Source organism: Typopeltis vanoorti, chromosome 11, assembly GCF_054136105.1.
Source record: "Typopeltis vanoorti isolate ZY-2024b chromosome 11, IOZ_Tvanoo_1.0, whole genome shotgun sequence".
Taxonomy (NCBI): domain Eukaryota; kingdom Metazoa; phylum Arthropoda; class Arachnida; order Uropygi; family Thelyphonidae; genus Typopeltis; species Typopeltis vanoorti.
The window spans coordinates 11,889,990-11,913,678 of NC_143559.1; the positions used below are offsets into that span (position 1 = coordinate 11,889,990).

Here is a 23,689-nt window from a genome sequence, read left to right on the forward strand (position 1 = left end):
TCTTGTTTTTGCCAGGGAACCAGGCCAAACAGCGAAAAGTCAGCTACTGGAACAAATCTGAAAGCACACCCCAACTCAACGTCACCAGAGTTAAAGATTGTACTATCAACATAAGAAGCCTGAATGGCAAAGAAATGGAGCTAGCTGAAGAATTAGATAAATACTAGATCGACATAATAGGAGTGACTGAAACAAAAATGACAAAAACTGGGTGATATCTTTCTGTGTAAAAAATACAAAATGTTATATTCAGGAAATGACAATCAAGGAAAAGAAGGAGTGGCCATAGATTTCAACACAAAATATGAGGCTAATCTTCTTGAATGGCAAGCAGTCTCAAGTAGAGTGATGTGGGCAAATATCAGAATGGGGAACTTATTTGTGCCTATGATCCCACAGAATACTAAGGTAGAAGTGGAGAAATTTTTTGATGCTTTAGAAAAAGCAACTGACACAATGAAAAAGGAAAAGTTGGTCCTTAGTTCCTGTTTTTTCATGGACGTTGGCTCTCTCTCTCCCGCCAGCTGGGTGATTCCGAATTGGCTGTAGAAGTTATGTTTCATCTCCCGTAGATCGAGTGTCCTAGCTAGCTAACCCTTCATAGCAGGGTAGCTGAGCAAGACCGAAGAACCGGCAATGCTGAAAACTGTAAGTGGTAATGGAGCGAGACCAGGGTGGCACATCGGCATATCGTTTCAGAGTGATCATCGTAAGTGACTACGTGGGCGAAAGTCAGCGGAAAGATCAAGATGTCTAGACAAAGCAGTTAATGGACCAGATAATCATTCCAGGGGATGGTAAAGTAGAGAATTTATTTTATGTTCCATTAAAGAAATGAGTGGACACCATGTAATTTAGAGTGTGGACATTTGATAGTGAACTTTTAAGAGATTACCATATTTGGCAGTGACCTGTCCCAACTGGAAAGAAATGTCCGAGAAGGAGATTGTATGTGATATAACAATGATAAATGTGAGAAATATTAAGTAACTTAGAAATGATCGAGTGGATAAAATTATAAACTAGCAATTTTGTATTTTAATGAACAATTCAGTAGAACGAGTTATTATTCACGTTCAAGGGTATTTATCTGTGTTATCTAATTCTTTTACTTACAATGAAGTTGAAATAACCATGTGTTTGGTACAATCCTTATATATAAATTTTAGACCTCAATAAACATGTTTTGTATTTTATACCTGATATTGGCCTGAGATATGAATTCAAATTATCACTCATGAATCTGAACCTAAGCAGGAGGGATATAGAAGTATAGTAGAGATTTATGAGCCACAACTGCATACTAAGTTGGATATAGGTGAATTGAATTAGATTGTTTATGAGTGTAAGTGCTAGACCTTTCACCGCTGTATATTATTCTGAGAAGGTCTCCTTGGATAAGAGTCTCATCTATCCTAGGATATTAGCTGGTGCAGCTTTAAAAAATAAATGTGCCAATATTTGATCAGGAGACAGTCTCAGATAATAGAATTAAGGGTTTTGTTCCTAACTAAGATAAAGCCTCTAATATTTAAAGAATACATGTAACTGGTTTAAGAAACAGCCCAAATTATAGATTGAGTAGAATATAGAGAGTGATAGATGCAAATTGAATTGAGTGTTAAAGATAATCGAGAATTAGAAGAGAGTTAATCATAGTATAATAAGGCAAATATAATAGAACTAAAATACAGAAAAATACGAAGAACAACGACATAACAACAGGTATTTTAACTCCAACAGTTCAGAACGGCACAGTATGTACATCTTGCTATTTCTTCATACTTCTGAATGATAAGCTGTTTCCACTGATGACCTGAACAATGAGACACAGTTAAACTTAATAGTGTCGATAGTCAGTTAACCAGTAGCGAAACTACAAGCACTGCTGCTATATTCATCTTACAGTAAATTTTATAAATATAACAATATTTTTGTACATCTTTTATTTCATTTTCGATTACCTGAGATAACAATAATATTTTCCATAAACAATCATCATCATCATCAAATTCCTGCCATGTACCCTCAAGGGGTACATGGCAGGAATATGACAGCACTACATGAAAAAATTACATCATTACTAACTTCCTATCTACAATTTTCCTCCAAATCAGTCTGTTACTTGTCAAGACTCCAACATTATCAGATCTTATATTTCTATCGTCTAAGGCACTTTGTACCATATCAATCCACCTATATCTTGGTCTTCCTCTGGGTCGTTTTCCTGCCAACCTGGCAGAGAACACTTGTTTTGCTAATCTTTCCTCTCCCATTCTATTTAAGTGACCATACCACCTGAGATTAGCTCAGCTAACGCATTCCTGGATGCTGACAATGTCAAGTTCTTTCCTGATATCCTCATTTTTAATATGATATTGCCATTGATGCCATCTGTTCACGCCTCTAATCTTTCTCAGGACTCTCATATCTGCGGTCTCTACTCTTTGGTCAAGTGTTTTACTTTTGACCCAGCTCTCAGATCCACAAGTTAAAACTGGTTTGAAAACACTGTCTTGTATACAGCTAATTTAGTGTTCTGACTAATTTCTCTCTTATTCCATATGAATTTATGCAATTGACTTCCCACCATACCAGCTTTCCTGATTCTGTTGTCTATTTCTATATTTAATTTACCATCTTCAGTAAAAATCGTGCCTAAGTAGCTGAAATGTTTTACTTGTTTCACAGGTTCTCCATTCACAACACAGTTGATATTTTCAATGATTCTGCCTATTTTCATTGTCTTTGTCTTTTTACTGCTGACCTTCATACCATATCTATTACAACAGCAATTGAATTTAGTCAGAGAATCTTGCAGACTTGTAGCGGATTTATTTAGAAGTATAACATCATCTGCATAAAGCAAAGAGCTGACGTTAACATCTCCAATTTTGATATCAGATTTAATACCACTTCATAATGTGATCCATATAGATAATGAATAACAGAGGGGATAATATACATCCTTGTCTCACACCAGATTTAACATTAAACCATCTTCCTGTACTTCCTTCAATTCTAACTGCTGACTTACAACTCAAATAAACACTAAGTATTGCTTGATATAATGCACCATTGACACCATATAACTGCAGCGTATTGAATAGCTTCTCTCTTGGCACCTTGTCATATGCCTTTTCCAAATCGACAAAACTTAAATAGAGATCTTTGTTATATTCCCATGCTTTCTCGACTATTTGTCGTAAAGTGAAAGATCTGATCCTGACAGCCTCTATTTGGCCTGAATCCAGCTTGTTCTTCATCAAGCTTTTCTTCCAAAATTCTTCTCAACCATTTCTCAAGTATACTTCCATAGATCTTGCCAGGAACACTCAGTAGGGAAATACCTCTGTAATTCTCACATTCAGTTTTATTTCCCTTTTTATATATGGGTACTATGAGAACTCTACTCCAATCATCAGAAATTCGTCCCTCTGTCCAGGCTTTCTGAACTATGCAGTGCAGCCACTGTAAGACTCTTATACCACCATAGTTCAGCATTTCTGGTCGAATATCATCTACTCCTGCTGCCTTTCCACATTTCAAGCCTTTGATGGCTTTTTCTACTTCAAGTATGGATATGTATTCCTGACTGCGTGCCTGGTCAGTGTTTTTTATCACTGTGCTGTCATCACTGCTTGTTTCATTTAGCAGTTTTTCAAAGTAATTACTCCATACTTCAAGGATATCTTTTTCTTCTGTTTTCATGTCACCTTTATCATCTCTAACTCCTTTTACAGCACTCTTTCCTCCATTCCTGAGCTTCTTCAACAACCTCCAGAATATTTTGCCACCTTCTTGATATTTATTTTCTATATTCTTGCCAAAGTCCTCCCATGACTTTTGTTTAGCTAGTTTTACACACTGTTTAGCTTTCTTACATTTGTCTCTGTATTCTGCAAGAGTAAAAGCTGACTTATTTGCCAGGAACTTTTGATATGCTTTTTTCTTTTCCTTCACTGCCTCTTTAACTTCCTGTGTCCACCAGGGAGTTCTGATTTTTTTATCCTTGCACACAACCTCACCACATGCCTCTCTGGCAGAATCAATCAATGTTTTCTTCAGAGTTTGCCACTGAATCTCCAAGGTTTGATTCCTGTTCTCAAACTCTTTCATTTTCTTTTCAATAATCTTTCTGTATTTTAGTCTACAGTTCATATCTGAGAGCTGCTCAACTTTTATTCACTTTAAAACTTTCTTACATGTTATTCTTTTCAATATGAAATTCAATTTTATCCTGCTCAAGACTAAATAGTGATCACTTCCAATTTCAAATCCTCTGTACACTCTGGTGTCCTGCACTAGGGAGAACACATCACTATCAACAATAACATAGTCAATGAGCCTTTTCTTATTCCTAGCCTCTTCTTTCCATGTGAATTTGTGCACATTTTTATGTTGAAACATGGTGTTAGTAATAACCAGTCCATGTCCTGTGCAGAAATCCAACAGATATTTGCCATTATTATTAGCTTTGCTCTTTTCTCCAAATTTTCCCAAAATATTTTTGTATGTCTCACAATCATTTCCTACTCTGCCATTTAGATCGCCAACAAGGACCAACCTTTCCTTTTTCATTGTGTCAGTTGCTTTTTCTAAAGCCTCAAAAAATTCCTCCACTTGACCGAATATAAAGCTGGGGTTCTTCATACATGCCAATTGCAGTATGCTAAGTTTTTTCTTCAACTGCTTTGATACACTTTTTGTTCATCGAAGGCTTGGAAGGTGGACGAGAATTTTGTGGAATGGGGAATGAATGCTTTCGTGCCAGTGAAGATAATTTCTGGAGGTGTTTGGATCAGAAGAACAGAAGCAATAGTCAGACCATGGAAAGGAAGAATAGAAATTCCAGAGATTTTCCCACTTTGTAGATTGTTAACGTTGTAGTGCCAAAGGACATGAGGCTGGGATGGTTGGATGAATGGCATTCTTTGGGAGAGGAGATGCACAAGATTATGGTCTGAATTATCAAGAGGAGAGGTTAACTCTATGATGTATCTGGAAGGAGAACTAGTTAAAAAGAAATCAAGAGGTATTGGACAAATGTAAAGAGGGTTAACAGGAATTTGGATGGGTCAATGTATAATTTGTGTTAGATTATTGCATATAGCAAGAACTTTCTTATCTTGTCCAACTTGATCAGTGGTGTTGGAAAAGGGACCCAGTTAGAACTGTGGATGTAAGGTTACCTGGGAAGATAACCTTATTATTTAGTTAGCTGGATTTCAGATGGTCAAGCATTCTGAAACTACTCTCACCTCTAAAAGCATATTGAAGAGGTGAGAGCAGTTTTTTCAGAATTTAGAGACAGGCAAATGCAAGATATAAATGTATTAAATGGGACAACGAAACCTTGAGTCAAAGGAGCTCCAAAGCATAGATTCTAAATTAGTCTCTCTCTCTCTCTCTGTCTCTCTGTCTCTCTCTCTCTCTCTCTCTCTCTGTCTCTGTCTCTCTCTCTCTCTCTCTCTCTCTCTGGCATGCAATGTTGTCAAATCCAGGGGTGAATGCTGGTCTTGAAATTCACGCTTTCTCTTGTTATTATTCAAGGATTGAGAGCTGTGATTGAAGTCTGATTAGTGGAATAATGAATTACTGACCATTTAAAACTATATATTTAGAAATTTATCTACATTTAATCATACAAATTCATTTATTTTACAAATGATATTCTATCTTTTTCAATTTTGCTACTTGAATACAAATTCTATCCTATGGTTCTTCTTTATGAACTGGTCAATAACATCGTCATAAAGTCAGTTGTAACTTAATTTTCCCAAGCAACATGCACACTTGTAAAGGCTGGCTGAAGCTCACTGTATGATATTTCTGTATATCATTCCACACCATCTATCCATTCTCTGTATGGTCTATCTCTTCTGTTTATCCATAATATCAAACATGAATGTCTTCATCTTCCGGTCTTCACTCATTCTGCAGATGTGGCCAAATAATTGTAGCTTCCATTTTATAATCTTCTGCATTGATTCTCCTTTGGTTGTGTCTTCCGATAGAGCTCTTCATTTTTAATTTTCTGTACCCATCCTATTCTTAGAATCTTTCTATAACAAGTTCTTTCAAATGCCAAAATTCTTTTTCTTGATTCCTTATTTATTACCCACATTTCAGATCCATACAGTACACCCCTAAAGATGCATGTTTCCAGCAGTCTTAGTTTTGTTTGCAGGCTGATCAAAACAAACTTTTCTAGATGTTATCCATAGCCTTCAGATTTGTTCTTCCCTTTGCAATCCTGATCTTTATTTATTTTTTCTACAGTCCAAATTATATGTCATTTTACTTCCTAAGTATATTAACTGTTCTACATTTTCTATATCGATTCCATCCACTTGTATCTTTTGTTTCATGTTCTTTTCACCAAATACTATTGTCGTTGTTTTTTTCCAAGTTCATAACAAGTCCAAATCTCTTTCCTTCCTCAGTTAACAGTTTTTTGTAGTGCTCTTTCTTCTTCCATAATAACAGTGTCATCTGAAAATCTCAGATTGTTAATTAATTCTCATTGTGTTTATTTATTTATTGTATTTTTTTGTGGGAATTATGACATGATTTGTATGTTATTTGGATGCTGATTGAATGATGGTGGTATCTAGAAAACTGCCAAAAAAAAACTACAGGCTTTTCACTGTAGTTAAGGTGCTCTAAGAATAGAAGGAAACTGGAACAGAACAGCAATCACCAGGGTGATGTTGTGCTTCCGTGCCTCATTAGTGCTTGTAGCCAAGATAAGTTGTCCTTCTTGTGCAAGCACATAGATGAAAACTATGGAATGGCTGACCATGGAATTATGCCAGGTTATGAATCGTAGTGTTTCCCAGACCAAAATCTAATGTACTCCTTTCATATGTGCCTTCAAATTAGATACCTTAATCAAGGTATCATACTTACATATGATCATCGACAACCGTGTCAACCATTTGCATCTGAGAGACATCACTGGTTCTAGTGGTGGTGGTGAGTGGTAGATGGCATTGGTGTAGATGATGATGATGATGGTAGTTGCAGTTCATTATAGTTGGTGGATTGAGTGGTTGTAGAGTAGGTGCCCTCCCTCGATGAGTCATTGGACTCCTTGGAGATGTCATGTAATAATAATAATAATAATTCAAAGGTTTTATAGAACTTGACATTGTCAGCATCCAGGAATGCGTTAACAGAGATAATCTCAGGTGGTATTGTCACTCATGGGAGAGGAAAGATTAGCAAAACAAGTGTTCTCTGCCAGGTTAGCAGGGAAAAAGACCCAGAGGAAGACCAAGATATAGGTGGATTGATATAGTAAAAAGTGCCTTAGAAGATAGAAATATAAGATCTGATAATGTTGGAGTCTTGACAGGTAACAGACTTATTTAGAGGAAAATTGTAGATAGGAAGTTAGTAATTCCTTTACATTGTGTAATTATTTTCTTTACATGGCTTATTAGCACATCCAGCTACATATCCTGTGGCTTCTTTCTCTCTCTCTCTCTCACACACACACACACACCAGATCCTTATATCTAGTGTAAAAGAGAAGCCAAAAGGATATCAGATCTCAAATGCACTTCCTTCCACTTTCCTAACTTCCCTTTTTTTTCTGAATTTTACTCTTTTGTTCTGCTGTTCTGTCTATGCTGCTTTCAAATACTATACCCTTTATGTTTTAATCTCTATAACAGTATCGTCCTCTGTCAATCAAATCTCGCTAATGTCTGACTTTTGGTCATGTTGAACTAACCAGTACACAGTAAACAGCCTCTCAGGTCACCGAAGGTGACTCTTCCCTTCTATACAGCTTGTGCGTCGACTCATTTGCAATAATTTATTCTTCCTGTCTCCCATTTTTTCTGGATACTTCTAGTATTGGCATAATACTAGAAGCATCCAGAAAAAATCCATAAATTGCAAATATCCCCTTGGACCACAACTGCTCTTGCATCTTATACTGATCATCCCATTCATATTCAACACCAGAGTAACTATATTCTGTAGTTGTTCATTTGCACTCTTACACTCACTTACTAAATCATTCCTGCATACATGCTTCTTTGCATTCTCTTCCCTCTCCACTAGCCCTAGTTTTTCTGGTATATACTTTCAAACTTTCAACACTGCCATATTCATTCAGGTGTGATCATTCTGTTATATATAAATCCTTTTATCTATTAAATTCATTTACAGACTGTACACCATTCATTTTGCAAAACCTGTTTATCGACTCATTTGCAATCATTTCCCCTTCTCCTAAATTAGCTTTATCATACAATTGTGGGAAATCACAGTCTTTTCTCTCTCACTCTTCATATTCATGTCTTCCAATAACTGTTTTATATATTGTCTTGTACCATATTTGTCATTTTTCAAATCATTCAAATATTCCAAAACAGTTGACTCTCACTTTTCCTTTGCTTTCAAACAGAATTGAAAATGGCCTTAGTTTTTGCACTCAGGAAATATGATTTCCTGAGTGCAATCCATTGACAATGTCATTGATATAAAGGTTAAACAATACAGGTCCCAGTACTGAGCCCTGTGGAAACCCACTCATAACCTTCTGCCTCCTTGATATTTCCAACAATAAACTGATATTGTTTGCCATTCACTTTACACCAAATTGTGACTTCCTGTGTGTCTCTTATACCTATTGGACAGCCAATCCCGAATCCAGTTGACTAACCTGACATCCAAACCCATGTGCTGCAACTTAAATATCAGCTTATCATGTGGCACCCTTCGCTAAATACAAGAAAATTGCAGTATATGCCTTTCCCTCATCTTCTGCTCTTATAACTTTATTATAAAAGGCTAGCATATTACAAAACAAGAGCACCCCTTCACAAATCCATGTTGACTCTCACAGATCCCACGATGAGTCGTTGACTCCATGGAGGTTTTTATAATAATAATAATTATAATAATAATAACATTACCTTCATCTGCCCAATGCTGTATACTATCCCTAACTAATTAATTTCTCCAAGATCTTAACAACTACTGATGACACACAAACTGGCCTATCATTAGACACTTCCAATCTGCTACCGCCCTTATACAATGACACTATCTTACCTTCCTTCCATTCCCTGGGCACCTTTCCTGTAGCCAGACTTTCATTGAAAAGCCAGGTCAAAAGAGCTGTCAGTTCTTTATCCATTCTCTCAAAACTCGTGGTGAAATACCATCCAGTCCCACAGCTGTCCTGACATCCAGAGTGCTCAGTATTTGGAACGCACTCTCCTCCTGCACCTCAAACCTGCCCTATCCCTCTAGTATTAAAAGTTACTCCTCCAGGATGAAATACACAAATAAAGTATTCATTGAACAATTCCACTATGGCCTCTGCATCACTCTATTCCCATTTTTATCCCACAATTGTAATTTTTCCACAATCATTTCTCCTCCTAATGGCACTGGGCACATAATGAAGGAATTCCTTAGGATCTTAGGGTCAATCTTGTCACATATTCCAGTTTTGCCTTCTTACAATACCAGTCACTCTCTTGGCCTGAGTCTTATATTCTTCATGCATCTGCTCTCCACCCTTCTCCTTATATCTCTTCCATGACGTCTTTTTAGCCTGTAGTTCCTGTTTGATATTATTTGTCATCCACTTTACACCAAATTGTGTCGTCCTCTTCACTCGTGGAATACAACTTACTATTGCTGCAAACAAATATTTCTTCACAATTTCCCAAGCACTAATGATATCTTGCCCTTCCATTTCCTCCCTCCATGGGACTGCCCCAAGTTGATCTAAGACTATTATAATAATCTGCTTTATAATTCCACATACATTCCCTTCTCTTTAATAATCCTGCATGTTTGTTCATCTTCCACGTCACTCTCTCAAACTGGGGGGGGGGGGGGAAGAGATGCCATCTCAGTTATAATCAGCTCTTCTGATGCTATGACCAAATCCAAAACTCTTGAACCTCGTGTTTCTTCTACTACATGTTGCCTGAGATATTTGTCCCTGAAGAACTCTATAAATTTCATTCCCTTATTACTACATGCTATATTACTACTTACATATTACATATTACTACTTATCATGGAGTGCATTGTTGTGATTGTGTTATCAAATTTCACGTATCCAACACTCATTCACAACACAGTAACACACATTACTATGGAAGTGAGTAGTCACATGATTTGATATTCATAGTAAACCAAAATGAATGGGGGGGAAAAAAAAATCAGATATAAAAATCATCTAGGTTGATTCCTACTCTATGATTCCCACCTGTGAGATGCACTGGGCATTAAGCAGTTATTTATTCATATGCTGCATAACCAGCATAGTTGCATTTGAAAACAATCTCATATTGCTGAAGCAATGCTTGAGAGAAATTTAAACATCATTTTAAACTTTTCTTTATTTTCATTTTCATTTTATTCAGCTGTTTATTTTCATTTATCATTTTCAGAAACCTGTTTTTATAAATATTGGAAGAGGAAATATTGTAAAGGAAAAAGATTTGATACATGCATTAAAGTAAGGTTTGATTACATAAGCCTTAAGTAAATAAATAATGACTAATTATGGAAATATTACTTACATAAGACTTTATTTAACATATGATTTTCACCCTAGTGTCAAGGGCATCTTCAGTATGACTTTCAAATTAAACAGAAGAGAAAACTGGAAGATTCATCAGTGAAAGCTACACTACAGGTACATGATATAGAGTGCCATGGTCTAAAATACATGAAAGTTCTCACTGTACAAATTTAAACAAGAAACAAAGAGTTAATTGACTATCCATCCATCAGTGGCCCTAACAGGCACTTAAGTGCCCATGACCTTCCAACTATTCTTGGACTTTACAACCGTAATTCAAGAATAAGATGGTTAGCCCTAAGCCTCCCAGAGTGTCCTATGTCTGTAGGTGTGTTTTGACTAGATCTTTGTATAATTCTTCATATCGCACCATGCATGACTTCATTTCACGTTTAAACTGTTCGGCTTGTTCAGTATTTGTATCATGTGTAAGAAAATGACTTTACAGTTTAATAGACATGTGAAGCCCTTCTTTAATCAATTATACAGTGAGTGGAATCTCTTCATCATCATCATCAATTTTTTCTTTTTCATTGAGATTCTCAAGGACAGCTTCTATTATTTTGTCATCACTAACAACCTTGTCAAACCATCAATTCTTCAATATCTGCAGATTAAAAATCATCAAATCCTTTTCCACCAACTGCATGTGCTAATCTGATGATATTGCGATATTCAGTTGTATATAAAGGTACTGTTTTTCTCTTTCACACATTCTGGCCAAGTAGCTTTCCAGCATGCATTTAAAGTTGATGGTTTCAATTCTAAGAATGCCAACTTAGCAAGTTTGATGCAATCCAAAATAAAAAATTTCTTCCACACATCAGTAACCATAGTAAGTTATTCTTATCTAGTTTATCCATATTTATGACCCCTGGAGACCGGGTGGTCTGGCTATACCCCAAGACACTGGGTGTTCATTTGATCGCCTTTGATGATGTGTATGAACTCACAGTGGGACTATTCTAATTCCTGGTCACTACACGAGATGTCATGTAATAATAATAATCTCGATTTTGATATCAATTAATCTTGGTACAAGTTTGCAGGATTCCTTAACTAAATTGAATGATTGCTGTAACAAATATGACATGAAAATTAGCAATAAAAAGATGAAACTATGAAAATAGGAAGAATCACAGAAAACTTCAGCTGCATAACTTATAGAACAAGCAAAACATTTCAGCTATTTAGGTACAATTTTTAATGAAGATGGCAAATTAAATATGGAAGACAAGAGAATTAGCAAAGCTACCTGTTGGAAGTTAACTGAAATTTAAGTCAAGACACCAAACTAGTTGTATACAAAACAATGTTCAAAGCAGAAAATAAGGGGATAAACATCCTTTGTTGTTTTATAGCCAGTAAGCGAAACTAAAGATCGATAACTACGATCTATACGTCAAAAAAGGTTGAAACTGGTCTGAGTAGTGACCTCTCCTCATAATGTAATGACAGTATTACATCTCCTAGGAGCTGTGTTTTACATTATGAGAAAATATCAAGAATAGTGAGGAAGCTTGCTCCACCTTTACTTCGAATTGCCTTCGCCGATAGTTTTTCAGCATGAAACTTATAGATCATAGTTATCGATCTTTAGTTTCGCTTACTGGCTATAAAACAACAAAGGATGTTTATCCCCTTATTTTCTATATTAAGGTGCCAGAAAATTATATCAATGGCAGAATCATAAAAATGAAGATATTAGGAAGGAATATGACATTGTTATCATTCACAATGTGTGAGCAGAACTAATCTGCCGTGGTATGGGTCACTTAATACATTCAGTGCCACTGATGCTTTAAAACATCAAACTGGTATTTGCTTATGTGCCATTGCTGCTTCTTAGTGATGTAAGACACATGTTTCTATGCTGCATAACCCAATTTGACCTTAGCAGTCAAATTATGTGCATGTGTAGGCACTGCAGCAGGTCATTCTGAATAGCCTGGGGACATTCTGTCGTAAATGAGTAGCGGTGAACATATTAAACAGAATGGGAGAGGAAAAAATAGCAAAACAACTGTTTGCCATTAAGATGGCAGCAAAATGATCCAGAGGAAGACCAAGATGTAGGTGGATTGATGGAGTCAGAAGTGGCACAGAAGACTGAAATCTATGATCTGACAATACTGGAAGGAAATTGTTGATAGGAAGTTAGTAATAATGTAAACTTTTCATGTAATTCCATCATAGTACCCTGTACACCTGTTGAGGTTGCATATCAGAAATTTGATGTTAGTGATGATGATGGTATTTCCCTTGTCCTAATTAATAATTAACCTACATGGCTGTCTCTGCAGTGATTATATATCAAAAGCAGTCTTAGATTTTTTTAAATTGAGCCATTTCCAAAAGAAAATGCTTGTGGGATACCTATGCGGTAGCAAAGTACACTGTCTAAAAGTAGCTAACGAAAGTCATGGGTAAAAATATAGAAGATAAATATCAAGAAAGTAGCAAAATGTTCTGAGGCTATTGAGAAAACTTAGATATGAATGAAAGGGTACTGCAAAAAAATTGTAGATGATAAAGGTGATATGAAAACTGAAGATATTCTGGATGTCTGAAGTAATTACTTTGAAAGATTGCTAAATGAAACAAGAAACAGTAGGAATGGTGGCGGTAGATAATATTTAAGAACATATTCGGGAGTATGTATGTATATATATATATATATATATATATATGTATCAGTATTTAAGGAAGAAAAAACAGTAAAAAAAACCTGAAATGTGGAAAGGCAGCTAAATTAAAATATTTGAACAGAAATACTGAAATATGGAGGTATAAAACATATTATTAACATCAGACTTCCATGGAATCAAAAGTTTCATTGTATCACTCTCATGCAAAAAAGATCATTCCTTAAGTCCATTCATAATTTCTGCATTCACCATGCTCGCAGGCAGTGCATTCTGCTTACTAACCACTCTCTATGTGAAGCATCTCCTCTTCATCCCCTTGTTCACAATCTCCTTGTATAGGGAATGCCCTTTTGTTCTATCCTTTCTTCCAAGAGCAAGAGACAGAAGTATCTGGTAACAACCATTCACTAACTTATATGTCTCAATCACATTCCCTATTCCTCTTCCATTCATAGGGCTTTGCAAATTGCATTTCCTTGGTATGTCTTTAGATTCCATAGACTTAGTGAATCTTCTCAAACCCTCTCTAAGAAATCCTCATCCCTTTGAAAACAAGGCAAGGCAACTATATTTGTACACGGTAGTCCATATGCAGCCTGATCTTATCCAAGGTAACCATAGCATCTTATTCTTCTACATGTCAAGGTCCTCCTCATTATTGCCATAATCTGTTATGATGTACTCACAATTTTAGCTATATGACTCCTAAACTTCCAGTCCCTGTTCACCTCCACTCTCAGATCTCTCATCTCTTCATCCACCTTCAGCACTGAATTTCTTTAATTTAATTATAAATAAAAAAAAATGGTGCACCCTGCATTCCATCTTGGCCAACCACATTTTCCAAACCTCACACACATTGCAACATTAAAATAGTAGCCTCATTCACTTGCTCACATACACGGCTTATTCTGTTCAGATGCTCCTCTGCACAACAACATTTCCTCTACTCTTCTTAGTTCCTCACTGGCTATTTTACTTAATTCAGAAAGCCTGGTCAGAAAGGATCAAATTCAATTTGATGGGAATTCAGCTTCTACTACCTATCTGTAAAAACTCTTGAAACCCATTCACGTGCCATCTCCTATCTAGAAGGTTCACTACCATGATGTGACTTATGGTTAACTACAGGCATAATGACATGTGGTGAGGACCCTATCTCTTCTACATATTATCGTAAGTATTTGTGGCTGTAAATCCATGTGTTAACAGGACCAGTTTGCCTGTTCTGAGGCACGAAAACCCCCGAATTTCTGGGTAAAAAAATTCTCTACCTCTGTATGAGACTGGCTAGCACACCTTCAGTCAAAAGAGACCAGAAAAAGATTCCTTACATTCTTTCCAACCAAAGGGCTTCGTCTATACCGACTGAGCAAAAACTAGTGATCTGTAAAAACAAAATTTTTTTTTAAAAGGAAAGTGAATATTACAGTTACAGAAAACTTACTGAGTGTTTCAGCTTATGCAATACTTGATAAAAAGCTGAGTAAAATTTTTGGAAACTTGAAATTTCCTGAACTTGGATTCAAGACAAAACAATGGTAGTCAGAATTAAATTTTCACTTTAAGACAAATAGTTAAGAAATCATAGAAATATAACAAGGATCTGTATTTTAAGATGTGTAGAATTGGAAAGAGCACATGACAAGGTGCTAAGAATAAAGTTTTTTCAAAATACTATAATTGTATGGTTGAGAAATACATAGTCTACATTTGAGTTGTAAGTCAGCAGTTAGAATGCAAAGTGGAACAGGAAAAGGGTTTAATGTAAAATCAGGTGCAGAGCAAGGGTACACACTATTTCCACATTTATACATCATCTATATGGATTGTATTACAAAGAAAAGTGCCAATAGGTGTGATAGCAAAATTGGAGATATTAATCTCGGCTCTTTACTGAATGCAGGTGATGTTATACTCGTAAATAAATTCAATACAAATCTACGTATTCCTTAATTACACTGACTAATTGCTAAAACCAACAGATTTAATATGTCAGCAATAACAAGAAAGACTGTGAAGATGGGCTGGAACATTGAAAAACAGCTACTTCTTGAAAGAAAAACCTGTATAGCAATTAAAACATTTCAACTTCTATGCTGACATTTTTTTAGGCACAGCTTTTAGTGAATATGACAAACTATATATGGAAATAGACAAGTGAATGAGTAAAGCTGGTATGGCAGGATGTCAAATTAACAATTTATATGGAATAAGTGAGAAATGAGTCAAAACACTGTATTCAAGACAGAGTTCAAACCAGTTTTAACTTCTTGATCTCTGTGCTAGATTAGAAACAAAACACTTTTGATGAGAGTCCACAGATATTATTATTATTATTACATGATGTATTGCAGGAGGGCACTGTGCTCCATTATACACAACTCACAGTCTTCCCTGCTTAATCCTCCAACTACTACTACCTATTACTCACACCAACAGAATTTTTTGTCTGTAAATTGTGTATCCTCATGGTTGATTTACCTATATGAGAGTTCGGAGAAAAATTATACCACTGAACCACTTTCATCGATGGCAGAATCATTAAAAATGGAGATAATAAGAACTTCACATTGTTAACATCGGTATGTGCAAGCGAAGGTAATCTCATGTGATATGGACACTTACCGTATATTATCGCGTATAATGCGAACTAGAAATTAATCTTGTTCCATAACATTATAAATAATACAATATGAATTAACGAAAGAAATATTTATTTTAAAACAAAATGTCAAATACAAGACGAATTAACGAAAGAAATATTTATTTTAAAACAAAATGTCAAAATCCTTTAAATTCTTCTTCATCTTTTGATTCGTCAAACATTTCATTTATAAATTCATCAGTAGGGATTGCGTCATCAGTGTAGCAATTGTTGTCATCGTCTTCATGCTCTCCAATTTGTTGTGCATCATCCTCGCTTTCGTATATGGCGTGATCTTCGGATCCATCCATGAATTACTTATTCCACATTTAAGAAATGAGCGTTGAATCATTTCAGATGGTATCGAATCCCATGCTTCTTTAACCCAGCTGGTGACTAGGGTGATCTCAGGCTTCTGAAAATTCCCACCCTTTGTCTTCTTCACCAAACCAGATGACATCCATTCTCTCCATTTTTCACGTAAGTGATCTTTAAATGGCTTATTCAAGCTGACATCAAGCGGCTGCAAAACGGAAATTAGACCACCCGGTATGACTGCTGGGTCTGTACGTAGCTCACTTGCTTTCTCTTTGCTTGCCTCTGTTAAATGCGCCTGGAACATATCCCAAACTAGCATGCTTTGTTGACGTAACAAGCCACCTGAACGTATGTTCCATACTTGATCCAGCCACAATTGTACATCTTTCTTCATCCATCCAACCTTTCTGATTGGCATGAACAATTACACCTGGTGGAAATTTCATATGCTTCGGAATTTTCTTCCTTTTAAATATCACTGTTGGCTTTAATTTGGTTCTGTCTGCCATGCATGCTAGAACAATGGTAAAATGCATTTTTTCATGCACCGTTGTTTTTATGAAGACACCCTTTTCACCAATTTCACCCTGTTCGATTCCCAGGCATATCAAAGTACATGGGCATCTCATCCATATTGCGAATTTGAGAAAGTTCATATCCGTGACACTTCTGTATTTTTATGATAAATTTATGGAAGGACTACACTTTTTCTTCAAGCTGCTTTGGTAACTTCTGTGCAACTTTTGTTTGGTAACGTGTCATAATGTTAATGCTTTGCATTCCATAAATCTGTTGCACCACCCAGGCAAAGCATGAAAAGATGAAATACCTGGTGTGTCCTTTAATTTACCATTCTTGAGTTGTAGAGCTCGAAAACTAATTGCATTTCTTATTACTTTAATGCCATCTTGTCATTGCATCAAAATCCATTCATTTAGCTCTTCTTTGAGTTCTGGAAAGGATACTACATCTCCACGACGGGCACATTTCGTTTTGGGGATTTTTTCAAGACTGTCTTTTTGCTTATGCCCAAGTCTAATATTACTCTCTGCTACACCAAATTCTCTCATAGCAACACTGTTATTATGTTCTTCTGCAAACTGCACAACACACAATTTAAATCCTGCTTCAAAAGATGAATATTTACGTTTCTGTTGGCTCATTTTCAGGCTAGGTTTGTTTGACGAATAATATTTAAAATGAACTGTGGTTAAACCGATATACCTAACTGTGCTCTACTATCTCACTGTGCTCTGTCATTCGGCAAAGCAGCGTGAATCGTATCTGCGCATAAAGCCAGTAATGTAAATAGCTTTATGCGCAGATACGATGCGCGCTCGGTCGCCCAGTGCGAGTGGGTCAAGTAGATTTGGTTGCATAGGCATTAGGTAGTATATATTGTGTGTGCAAGTCTAATAAGATGTTATATTATTTAGTATCCGCATATAATGCGAACCCCTAACTTTAAGTAGTATTTTTTACCATAAATTTTTCGCATTATACGCGATAATATACAGTCATTATATTGGGAGAGGGAAGATTAGCAAAATGATGGTTTGATGGCAAGAAAAAATGCACAGGAAGACCATGACCTAGGTGCATTGATGCAGTAAGAAGTGACTTGGAAGAGTGAAATATAAGATTTGATAGTATTATAATCCTCACGGATAACAAGCTAATTTGATAGGGGGGAGGGAATGTTGATAGGAAGTTAGTAATGATTTAAAATTCATGAAATACCATCATAGTATCCTGTACACCCCTTCACGGTACATATCAGGAATTTGATGATGTGTTGTACTTACATAGAATGGTAGGAATGCTCCTGGTGAATGTTATTTGTTTTCAGATTTCTAAGCAGTTATTGTAGAGGCAGTTATGTAGATGAATTATTAACTTGGAGTTTATGGGAAAAAAAACCAAAGGTTAATGATTTTTATCAAAATATCAGGGTTGCAGTTAATTTACAAATTAACAGATTGGATAATGGGTGCTGTACTCTGTGTGTTATTTTTAAAATATGTAATATGTTTGAATAACTTAAAATATGTAACATGTTTGAGCATAATAGTGAATTCAGTTAGAAATTTTTCACTTCAATTAGAAGTGAAATATTCTAACTGAAGATACACCTAACTTTTTTGACTTCAGTTTGAAAAGTGACTTCAGTATGAAATCAGTGTTTTACTGTGTTAAATACAGTAAGACACTGATTATTGGGGGCTCAAATATCCATGGGGTCAGATTAACTGACCCCATGGATATTTGTATGTTCTACAGAGGACCATGGGGTCCTGTGTAGTACATAAAAATTTCCTTTTTTTTAAAGTCTCTATGCATGTGGATTCATTTAAAATAACATAAGTCATTAATGTGTATTTAAATAACATTGTATTATTCGTGGACATATGATTGTGATTGTCTGGAAATACTAGTGGTGGTCAGCGATAGATGCCGTTGGTGTAGTTGTGGTGGAGACAGAGTTGTAGAGTGGATGCCCTCCCTCGATGAGTGTTTGGATTCCCTGGAGGTGACAAATAATAATAATAATAATATAAGAAAAATAAAAGAAAACAAACAAAAATCACAGACTTTTCTAATCTAAATAAGTTTAAAAATGTTCAGTTTTGTATTTGCGTGCTACAAGAATATTTATCTCATGTTTTTATAGGTTTTTTAATGTATTTAATCTGTTAAACATAAGTAGGATTAACTGTGTTTTTCAGTTATCTGGGCTCTAGCATTCTGCAGTTACGACAAATAACTGACATTTTACTGTATTTCTAAAATCATAATCTATTAGTGAATTTGGCCCAAGAAATCTTCTTTAATTTCTTGTTAACAACTTATACATTTATATCATCATCATCATCAAATTCCTGTCATTTACCATCAAGGCATGTACGGGATATGATAGTACTACATAAAAAAATTTACATCATTACTAACTTCCTATCTACGATCTTCCTCCAAATCAATCTGTTACCTGTCAAGGCTCTGACATTGTCAGATCTTATATTTCTATCTTCTAAGGCACTTTTTACCGTATCAATCCACCTATATCTTAGTCTTCCTCTTTTTCCTGCCAAACTGCAGAGAAAAATTTAATAAATTTAGTTTAATCCTTTATCCAAGTGTAAGCAAACAAAGTTTGCTCCTGAAGTATCTGCAGGACTGAGGCAACTCATGGTAAAGGTGGACTAAGCTCTCATAACTTGTCTTGGTATCTCCCATAATGCAAAGCTATAATAAATTTAGTTTAATCCTTTATCCAAGTGTAAGCAAACAAAGTTTGCACCTGAAGTATCTGCAGGACTGAGGCAACTCGTGGTAAAGATGGGCCAAGCTCTCATCACTCCTTGTCTTAGTATCTCCAAAGCATATCTCTTGCGGACATGTATAATGCTATGCATTAAGGGAAGGGCCACTACCCAGACTGGTTTCAACCTTCATTGAGGTCTCGTCAGTGGGAGCCAGACCCAGAGGTAGTGATACCAAGGTGGAAGCAATGCAGAAGTCATATTTACCTATACTAGTTGCCAAAAGGTGTCTCACCTTATTATTAAATTACTCTGGATTTAGAGAAAGATGTTGGAAGTTTTTTTCCACTTGGTTAGACTATAATAAATTTAGTTTAATCCTTTATCCAAGACTAAGCAAACAAAGTTTGCGCCTGAAGTATCTGCAGGATTGAGGCAATGCATGGTAAAGGTGGACCAAGCTCTCATCACTCCTTATCTTAGTATCTCCCACAATGCAAAGCATTTCTTGCAGACATGTATATGCTATGCATTAAGGGAAGGACCACTACCCAGACCGGTTTCAACCTTCATTGAAGTCTCGTCACTGGGAGCCAGACCCAGAGGTAGTGATACCAAGGTGGAAGCAATGCAGAAGTGATATTTACCTATACTAGTTGCCAAAAGGTGTCTCACCTTATTATTAAATTACTCTGGATTTAGAGAAAGATGTTGGAAGTTTTTTTCCACTTGGTTAGACTATAATAAATTTAGTTTAATCCTTTATCCAAGACTAAGCAAACAAAGTTTGCGCCTGAAGTATCTGCAGGATTGAGGCAATGCATGGTAAAGGTGGACCAAGCTCTCATCACTCCTTATCTTAGTATCTCCCACAATGCAAAGCATTTCTTGCAGACATGTATATGCTATGCATTAAGGGAAGGACCACTACCCAGACCGGTTTCGACCTTTATTGAGGTCAAAAACTTGGATAAAGGATTAAACTAAATTTATTATAGTCTAACCAAGTGGAAAAAAACTTCCAACATCTTTCTTTAAATCCAGAATAATTTTATAATAAGGTGAGACACCTTTTGGCAACTCGTATAGGTAAAAATGACCTCCATTGCATCTGCCTTGGTATCGCCACATCTGGGTAGTGACCCTTCCCTTAATGCATAGCATTATACATGTCTACAAGGAGATGTGCTTTGCATTGTGGGAGATTCCAAGACAAGGAGTGATGAGAGCTTGGTCCACCTTTACCACGAGTTGCCTCATTCCTGAAGATACTTCAGGCACAAACTTTGTTTGCTTACACTTGGATAAAGGATTAAACTAAATTTATTATAGTCTAACCAAATGGGAAAAAACTTTCTACATAATTGTAGGAAGAAATGTATAATGCTATGCATTAAGGGAAGGGCCACTACCCAGACCGGTTTCGACCTTTATTGAGGTCTTGTCAGTGGGAGCCAGACCCAGAGGTGGTGATACTAAGGTGGAAATAATGGAGAAGTCATATTTACCTGTACGAATTGCCAAAAAGGTCAAAACTGGTTTGGGCAGTCGCCCTTCCCTTAATGCATAGTATTATACATATCCACAAGGAGATGTGTTTTGTATTATAGGAGCTACTAAGACAAATGATGAGAGCTTAGTCCACCTTTACCACGAGTTGCCTCAGTCCTGCAAATACTTCAGGTGCAAACTTTGTTTATTTATACTTGGATAAAGGATTAAACTAAATTTATTATAGTCTAATGAAATGGAAAATAATTTCCAGCAGAGAACACTTGTTTTGCTAATCTTTTCTCCCCCATTCTGTTTAAGTGACCGTACAACTTGGGATTATCTATGGTAACTACATTTTTACACACACACACACACACACACACACACACACACACACACACACACACACACACACACACACACAAACATGATAAAGAGCAAGAAGGAATCTGTTATTACTAAAATTACTGCTGTCTTTGTGGTTGTTGCAATGATGTGCTTGAAGTCGTTGTTCACCTGAAGTTTTATAAGCGAATTTTGTACTTGCTCTCATCTCATTTTTAAAACATGGTCTGCTTAGTATATTACATACTTTGAATTAAGTTATTTATTCTTGTAATTTACAGTGAAAGTTGGATATCAAAAGCAATCTTAGATGTTTTTGAAACTGAGCCACTACCAAATGAGAGTGCCCTGTGGGATATGCCTGAGGTTAGTGTTTTTTAGTTCATATTTTAATTTTAATGCCTTGTGTTCTGCTTATATACTGTTCTACATAATAATAAAAATAAAATGAACAATAAAAATGCTCCTCAATGAATGTTATTTATTTTCAGATTTCTAAGTTAACATAAAAACATGTTTTCATATTTCAGAATTCTGCAGATAAAATATAGTAACATTAGCCAAATAAATAAATAAATATTCATAAGAAACTTCATTATTAAATATCAAATGTGGTTATTAATTCACTAACAAGTCATGATATATTGTCTGTTTACTCTTTAAAGCTTTAAATGGTGTAAAGCATTTAGAGTGTTATTTTAAATATCTACTTAATTGATTAATTATTATGAATTGACTGGAAAAACATCTGGAAAATAGTAGAACTAAGAGGAGAAAGAAAAAAAGAAGAGGTATGAGGAGGACCTAGGAATGAATAATGTAGCAAGTAGAAGAGTTCAGCAATTCTTTCACACAAGAGTGGTATGATCTTGTGTTGACCAGATGCAAAAATTAAGGATTAATTACTGGTGAAGCTATCAGGATGAGGTAAACTAAAAGAGTTGATTGTTTTGTCAGGTATGGATGCACATCTCCCTGAAAGGAAGAAAAGTATACTGTGAGAGAAAATATGAAAAATTATTGGAAAAGCATAAAATAAGAATGAGACAGTAAAGATTGTGAGGCTGCTGCCAAAGTATGATTGAGTTGAGTCTAGAAGGCCAGTCATGATTGCAAATATGTCAGTGCACAGTAGTAATAATTAGCAGTTTATAGATATGGGATTGAATATGAGGAATGGAAGGACTTATATATGACTAATATATTGCACTTGAATGGATTTTAAGTTGCATGTCTGGAAAAAGTGTTGTTTAGTAAAAGTTCAGAAATATTAAGTCAAAGAAACTATAGCTATTAGGGGGATGCAGGCAAGCATGCATACAGGCACTCTTGTGGCAGATGAGTCTGAGAATGCTCAAAAATGCTGAATGTAGTCTCTCAGGTAATGAGTTTGGATTGAGTAGTCAACGTGGAAAGTCAAGGAAACCAGGGTTATTTTGAAATTGTTGGCAACCATCTCTGCAGGCACTGTTGAGGCAGCTGAGTGTCAGAATCACCAAAAAATGCTGATGTAATCTATCAGGTAACGAATTTGAATGAGTTAGTACAGGGTGTAAATATAGGTCATTGTAGGTCCAAGTGCAGGATCTGCATTTTATGCACATTAATGCTAGAAGCATCAGGAACAAGAAGGAGGTGTTTTTGGCATTGGTTGATGCAACATGGTCAGTTGTTATGAGCATTAATGATATGTAGTTGATAGTGAATGATATAGGAATAGAATGTAAAAGTATATTATTTGCACAGAAGATAGGGAAGGGATAGTATAACAGAAGAATTGCAGACAAAGAGTAGAAATTCACAAGGAGATGTGGAAAGAAATGTATTTGAGGCATTTTGGGAAGGAAGGAAGAGGATGCAAACAAGCATGTGTGCAGGCACACACTTCAGGCAAGTGGGTGTAAGAATGACAACAAATGCTAAATGTGGTATTCAATTAGCAGATTTAAATAGGATAGTCAATATGGGATGTAATGGTGGATGGTACTGTGGATCCTCGGGGAAATCTGCAGTTAATGTATAATAATAATAATAATAATACCATAATTATTTTTATTATTAAGAGAGACCTCCAGGCAGTCAGGAACTCATTGAGGGAGGCCATGCTATTTGTACCAGCTGCCATACCTGTTCTTAAATCCATTCATGCTACTTGTACATGCAACATCCAGCGGCAATCCATTCCAATCAAGCACTACTCTATGAGTAGTGCTTGATTGGAATGGATTGTTGGATGTTAAATCTAGCTTCATCCCCCTTTTTGACAGCATTAATTCTGAACTTCCAAGGATGCCCTTCTGTCCTTTCCCCACCCTCCATAAAATGAAAAATTCCATCTACTGAAATTCTGTATAACCCATTCAGAAATTTGTAAGTCTTAATTAGATCACTCCTCTTTCTCCTATTTGCTAGT

At 35.9% G+C, this 23,689-nt stretch overlaps 1 protein-coding gene across 1 annotated transcript in view; it reads left to right on the plus strand.

Moving 5' to 3' along the window:
- The window catches only part of LOC150101301 (uncharacterized), a 90,655-nt gene extending 68,828 nt beyond the window's left edge, over positions 1 to 21,827 (plus strand). Inside the window, exons 8-10 of the mRNA XM_090400756.1 lie at positions 10,431 to 10,498; positions 21,558 to 21,642; positions 21,807 to 21,827. Coding sequence (XP_090256882.1) covers positions 10,431 to 10,498; positions 21,558 to 21,642; positions 21,807 to 21,827 — 174 coding nt within the window. The remainder of the gene's footprint in view (positions 1 to 10,430; positions 10,499 to 21,557; positions 21,643 to 21,806) is intronic.
- The last annotated feature ends 1,862 nt before the right edge of the window (positions 21,828 to 23,689 follow it).